Below are 7541 nucleotides of genomic sequence, written 5' to 3' on the forward strand. Positions count from 1 at the left end.
ACCTTTATAGCTCATAATTTATAACATTTTATAACATAATTTATAAAATGAGACAACATTTTTAAGTAAAAAAACATGATACTAGTTGAATTTGCATACTTTATTAATAGAATAAAAAATGTAGTAATAAAAATAAAAAAACTGTTTAATCTTTTGAATTACATAAATAAAAAAAGAAAATTTTAAGAACATAATAACTTATGCTTTTTACCTTAGCATAATAAAAATATAATATGCATCAGTCTTTAATTGTGACAAAAAAAAATAAATTAACATAATTGATGATTAATCCCAATATGGTTCATCAATTTCAAAATTATTAACATCATAGTTTTGGATGATATTCTTATTTCTAGCTTGTTGAGCTTGAATTATGTACGGCTGCATTTCTTCAGCTTGAAATGAACTTGGCTTATGAGGGCATATTTGTAAATGATTGGCCATCTCATGTTTTTCTAAATAATAATAATGGCCATAAGGACATTGTATTTTATCTGGAAACATCTTTTTGCATTTTAAAATATGATATGGCAACTTGTGACGCCGAAGTTTGTGGTTTGGATCTAATGGACATTGCACCATGTCCAAATAGTAAATACCAAAATCAATAATCTCCTTATTGGATAGACCATTACTTATTTTTTCTTCTGAAGACATTTCTAGTAAAGTTACCTGTAAGTAACATAAAAATAAAATTATTATGTAAAAACAATAGTAAACTCTTGTTTTAAATGTTAAAAATTATTTTATAGGTATTGCATAAAATATTGAGTTCAAACATGATTAATTAGATGAGTTACACTTACACAAAATTATTTATTATTAAATATTATATTAAATAATACACACTTTACTTCTAATTCTTTGAATTCCACTGTATTTAAAAATATGTAAAATAAAAAAGTGCTATTTTATTCAGGGTCTTATGAAACGTATTTATTTTTAATCAGAATAAAGATAACCGTGTTTGATAAAATTATGTACTCACTAAAAATCCACACAGTAATCTATATACAAAATTCAATAAAAAAAAAAAAAAACCTGAAGAGAATTAATGAATATTTTTGAAAACCTAATTATAATTTAAATCGTGTATTATTTATTGTATTGATTTGGTATCAACTAAAATACTAAAGGTTTATTATTTATCATGTTACTTTTAACGATGATTCAATACAGATCTGAACACCGTGCAATATCCAAAATTAATCTAAATTTGAATATTATATTATAAATTATAAACAAAATTTAGTATTTTAGTGACATAACTTCCAACTGGAGTCTGGAATTAAAAATTAGTCATTGAACAAAACAAATACAAGAGTACAAACTACAATTATTATAGTAAATTACTAAATTAGTAATTAATAATTATACATACCGATTACCGATACTCGCTAATCGCTATAGATAAATAATATCAAATATCAAGTATTCAAGTGTTTGGTGTTTACTCAGGTTATTGTTTACTACTTATCACTTAAGTATAAGGTAGATGTCTGTGGTAAAATCAGTTATGGTAATATCACAGAATAGAGGTATTATCTATAATCGTTAAATAGTTTAAGTTAAATATTACTTAAGGCCACACTGTCAGACAGAGTTTTTATTATTTGTAAAAACAAAAAATTACAAAATATTAAATAAACAAGTCCGTGGCTTACAGGTTTGTTAAGTTTGCTAAGTTTGCTAAGTTATTACTTATATTATTATAGTAAACTCATTAATCATTACTGCCCATACTATATAGTTAGTGGTTACTGATTTGTACTTTCTAGTTTCTACCATATTATTAATATTTAATAGATATTTTTATTAACGATGTTGTTCATATCATGTAAGTTTATTTAATTAATGATTATTGATTATACTCGAAGGTTTCTACTTTGTAAAACAATAATTTTTCACTTGCAAATTGTCAAACTTAAAATTTTTTATTAAAGCGTTTATACTTTATTCTTGAAGCTTTTGTTTTTCCTAACGATTTATTAAGTCCACGTAGATAACAAAAATAATTGCTTTCATGTTATATTCGTCTCATTTGATCAAGTCAATTCATAACGACTAACGTATTATTTAAACATAATTTTCAAATTTTTGTTAATGCCGTTACATGTCACTAAAAAGTAAAGGCCACATTATTTGTTTTTGTATAGGTAGGTAAGAACTCAGAAAGGTACCTATGTAGTATATTTCTATACTATAACTCCGGAAGTCCGGAAAGTAATTTTTGATTAAGTATCCTAGCACCAAAATTTACTTGCTCACTCTCAAATTTACCTTGAGTTTATCCTAACTATCCTGCTAGCATGTCAGTCCGTCGGTACCCTATTAGCTTTAATATTCAGTACCTATTTTACCGGGCATGGCCGGTTTCCGCCAAATCATCAGTCGGTCGATTCCCTTTTCTATCAAATGAAAAGTTTCAAAAAATTTGTAAAATTGAAATTATTTTTCTGTTGTAAAAAATCTATTAAGTACCGTAATTTCGACCAATGATTTATTTATCGCCGATAATCTAGATTAATTTTCCAACACAATCGATTATGTTGCTAATCTTGTTTATTGTATTAGTTGTAAGTACAATATGTACGAAACCAATACCGTTAATGTTACGACGCAGCCTATTCGTTTTCTAACTGTTGTCGATAAAGTATACGTCTAATAGTAAGTGTATAACTTTTGAACCGATTCGCATTGTCAAATATTTAGTATAATATTTGTAAAATAACATGTTAGTGTGAATTTTGTTTAAATATTTTTTTCTTATTTTAAATTTCATTATTGATTAGTAGTGATCCATCTATAAAATATACGGCGTAACGGTAACATAATGATTGAATTCATCGATAGTAAATGTGGAAATTGGAAAACCATTATTAGTTTTAAATAATTATAAATTTTGTATTGGATCAGTTAACGTATCCACTGGCTTAACTCGATGGCGATGTAGTATAACAAAATACTGCAAAGCAAAAGTGTACATTGAAGATAATGCTGTAGTACATGATCATTGTGAAAATATAAATCATAACCATGAGCCTTATGTTCGGACGGTAATATCTAGGCAAATTATTCATATTGCCTGTAAATGAAAAGCAGTCGATGATATTAGTCATAAACTAAAAAAAAAATATATTAAAAGATATTGGAGGAAATATAGAAATATATAGACACTATATACTTACCTTTAATATTTTGTTTACTTCCCACTAAAACTATTGAAATATATGCACATGTATTTCGGTCAATTGTTGACAAATTTTCTACACTAGGTGTGCAATTATCACAGTATATTACAAAAGATTTCGAAAAATCTATAGTAAATGCCATACATGAAATTTGGCCACATACACAAATCATTGATTGTAGGTTTCACCCCGCCCAAGTGTGGTATCGCCAAATTCCAAAATAAGGGTTATCCACTGCCTTCTAGAACCAATTTTTAGAACGGGGGAAATGGTTGCGTCATACTTTTGGCTTACGTTTCTTAGACTCATGTGAAGTTTTTGAATATTTTATTGACAACTTTATGACTAATCGTCCTACAGATGATCAAACTTGTAAATATTCAGACTACTTAGTAGACAATTATTTAACTGAAAATTGCGATTATCCTCCATAACTTAGGGCATCAGTAAATTAAAGTTTAAGATGAACGATTAAAAATTGTGAGTCATTCCATTCGAATTTTTATAAATGTTTTTATAAAAAATCACCATCTATTAACATTTTGTTAAAGTTTTAATTAATGAAGTACAAACCTTCCTACGTTAAACTAAGAAGCACCCATCTACCAAACGTGGTACAAGATCGTCGAGTTCGAGACAGACAAAATCTAAATGAATAATTTATAACTTAATATAAAAATGGATAAATTGACAGGTAATGCGACTATTTTAATTTAATGTTAATCTTTATATTTATTTTTTTCTTAAATTTTCAAATATGACTTCGTAAAAGAAATATCATTAAACTATAGTAAGATAACAATAACAAAATAACAAAAAATAAAAAAGTAAAGTAAATTGTAATATTAGATGTAATTGACAAAATTAAATTTTAATATTTAATAAAAATATGTAATATAAATATTATATGTAATTTTTTTATTTTATTTTTTCATTTAGTGGAAAAGTAAATCGGCGGAAAAGGGAAAGTACACTTTTGACGGAAATGGGTAATTTCCATTTTACCACCTTTTGCTCAATTTACTATTTTAAATTAGTGCGATGATTATTCGATGTCTCGCACTCGTAATGTGTGCATCTAATTTATTCGATAATTACTATTTTATTAAAAATCAAATTAAATACTTAACCGTTTTTGTTGTGAAAAGTGTCAAAAAACAAGAAATTCAAGTACTTTTTTTAACAAAAAAAATCGCTACCCGTCTGGGGCCCTAAACCCCAAGTCAAGACTTTCTGTAAGTATTTTAATTATTCAAACCCATATAACGTATAACAAACCGTCTTCCCAGCCGTGTGTCTTCACTTACATAACAACACCTAATTAAAAATGAACTCCAAACCTATGACTATCCCCCCAATTAAAATTATCAACCAAAACACCATACAAAAGATAAAGAATAACAGCCAATTAAGCGAGTCTGACACGAACGATGTTTTCAATACGAATGAACTGAGGTCGTTTCTCCCAAATCTCACAAACGTTTAGATTCTGATAAACAAAGCCAGTTATCAAAAATAATTAAAACCACGACGAACACGCAATTTTCTTCTCATAATAAATTCAATGTCCTATCACAAAATGATGACACGGATATGGAAACTAATGAAACAAACGAAATCGTCTCTAAATTACCTCCACCAATATTTATTAAAACAAAAAATTCAAAATTATCAACAATGTTGCGAGAAAATAAAAAATATTATAGAACCGATCGACGATTTTACCTGCAAAAGCTCTACCGAATCAATTAAAATAAACACTACCTCTTCAAATGCATACAGAACCATAATTAAATATCTAAAAGATGCAAACGCTGAATTTTTTACATATCAATTAAAAAAAAACAAATCATACCGTATCGTCATTAGAAATTTACATCCTACCACTTCACCCGATTACATAAAAGAAGAACTCGAAAAAAAGGATTTCAAGCGAGAAACGTCACAAACGCTCTGCATAAAGTCTCAAAAATAAAACTACCCTTATTTTTTGTAGACCTAGAACCATCGCTTTACAATAAAAACATATTCGAGCTCCGAACTATATGCTACACCAAAGTCAAAATCGAAGCACCTCGTATCAATAAACTAACACCACAATGCTTAAATTGCCAAAACTACGGCCACACCAGAACTTACTGCAACAACTATCCGAGATGTGTCCGTTGTTGTGGTGAAAACCACAGAACTGACACATGCACCAAAAGTCGAGACCTCCCTGCCAAATGTGCGTTATGTAACGGAGATCACCCAGCAAATTATCGCGGATATTTTGTATTCAAAAACCTGCAAAAACTTCGAAAAAACAATTACCAAGCAAAAGCAACACTGACAAAACTGAAGAAAACACAAATCGCAATAACCCCACCTTATACAACCCATCTCTCAACATTACCTCACACCCAAAGAATTCAAATAACAGCCAAACCTACTCTCAGGCCACCCTAAAAAATAAAAATTCTACACACCCAAATAATGAACACTAAAACCAACAAAACGTAAACATGACTACCCAATTGACCTCCTTTTTAAGCGAATTCAAATCCCTCATTAACCCACTTATCTCACTTCTAACAACAGTCAGCGACAAATTATTAATGAAAAATGTCAACTAATAATAATCAAACTCCTCCTTTATCAATATTACTCTGGAACGCAAATGGATTAATCCACAATAAAAATGAACTACAACACTTACTCTACGACAAAAAAATAAATATTACCCTAATTACAAAAATACACCTAACACCAACGAAACATTTCAACATACCAGGCTATACAACACACCGAACAGATCACCCCGATGGTACTGCACACATTGGTACCGCGATCTTAATATCCATTACGCTATTACAGTATGCATTACCGACATATCAAAAGACCTGTATACAAGCTACAAATATCCAAATAGTACTTAACCATATCACCATTACAATATCATCAGTCTACTGCCCGCCTAGTCAAAAAATTACACCATATCGACTCCAAACATTCCTAAGAACACTTAAAAATTCATTTATTATTGGCGGTGACTTTAATGCAAAGCATACTGTATTTGGATGTAGATCAACTAACCCTAGAGGTCAAAATGTTTACAATACAATTTTAAATAATCACCTATCCTTCATTTTGCCTAGTGCTCCAACCTATTGGCCATCCCACACAAATCGTCACCCAGACATACTAGATTTTTTCATAACCTCGCTACCAAACCACTTAAATAATAATACAAAAAACCTTGAAGAACTGTCCAGTGACCACTCCCCAGTTCTACTCTACCTAGGTGGTAAACCAGAAAACGTAAACAATACTCTACACTCTAGACAAATTAATTTCAATTTATTCCAAAAAAAATTAGACGAATACATTTCATTAAATATCCGACTAAAAACTCGCGATGACATTAATAGCGCTTCACAATTCCTCATTACAACTATTCAAAAAGCAATAACAGACTCAACCTCTTCACCATCAAATACGAATATACCAATAAAACCACACCAATATACTTATTTACCGCAGAATTTAAAAGAATTAATTAAAAAAAAAAACGCCTAGCTAGAAAAATTTGGCACCAAACCCACTACTCGGAGCACAAATATGAATTAAACAAATTAATAAATAAACTAAAAAAAGATCTGCAAATCTTCAAAGCCAATCAATTTCACTTTTTTTTATCATCACTTACACCAGTCAACGGTTCCTTATGGAAATCAATAAAAAATAAAACCAAAAGAAAAGACGTAGTCCCTCCCTTAACAAATCCTAACAACTTTCTAGCCATAACCGACAGTGAAAAAGCAAATTTATTCGGCAATCACCTATCAGAAATTTTCCAACTCCACTCGGATACAAATTACAATATAACAACGCACATAGAAAATGTCCAAACTTTTTTTGACAGTCCACTACCTATGTCACTACCAGCTAAATCAATCACACCACAAGAAATAAAATATTATATTACTAAGCTACACAACAACAAATCCCCAGGATATGATTTAATTAACAACAAAATACTAAAAAAACTAACAAATAAAACCATCCTTCTTTTGACTCACTTATACAACACAATGTTCAGGTTATCATACATTCCCCCAATATGGAAATTCTCAACAATAATATGAATTGCTAAGCCAGAAAAACCAAAGCATTTGATAACCTCATACCGCCCGATAAGTTTACTACCGACGTTAGGGAAACTTTTCGAAAAATTACTTTTTAAAAGAATAACCCCTATTATCAAAGAAAAAAACGTCATCCCAAATACTCAATTTGGATTCCGATCATATTATTCGACAATCCACCAAATACATAGAATTACTGACAAAATATCATCATCATTCGAAA

The 7541-nt window shown here is 29.4% G+C and overlaps 1 protein-coding gene across 3 annotated transcripts; it reads right to left on the reverse strand.

Moving 5' to 3' along the window:
* Positions 1 to 249: 249 nt before the first annotated feature.
* On the reverse strand, positions 250 to 1486 carry LOC112596274 (gametocyte-specific factor 1-like). 3 transcript variants are annotated; one of them, XM_025341822.1, is made up of 2 exons: positions 1382 to 1486; positions 250 to 672 (listed from the first exon to the last, which is right to left on the reverse strand). In XM_025341822.1, exon 2 carries the CDS (start codon positions 655 to 657, stop codon positions 286 to 288), a length of 372 nt encoding a protein of 123 aa, XP_025197607.1. In that variant the 5' UTR covers positions 658 to 672; positions 1382 to 1486; the 3' UTR covers positions 250 to 285. The 3 variants fall into 3 exon arrangements, with proteins under 3 accessions (XP_025197607.1, XP_025197618.1, XP_025197629.1); XM_025341833.1 differs by lacking the exon at positions 1382 to 1486 and adding an exon at positions 1158 to 1300; XM_025341844.1 differs by lacking the exon at positions 1382 to 1486 and adding an exon at positions 807 to 831.
* Positions 1487 to 7541: the final 6055 nt, after the last annotated feature.

Source organism: Melanaphis sacchari, unplaced genomic scaffold (assembly GCF_002803265.2).
Source record: "Melanaphis sacchari strain LSU unplaced genomic scaffold, SCAv2.0 Contig0_pilon_pilon, whole genome shotgun sequence".
Taxonomy (NCBI): domain Eukaryota; kingdom Metazoa; phylum Arthropoda; class Insecta; order Hemiptera; family Aphididae; genus Melanaphis; species Melanaphis sacchari.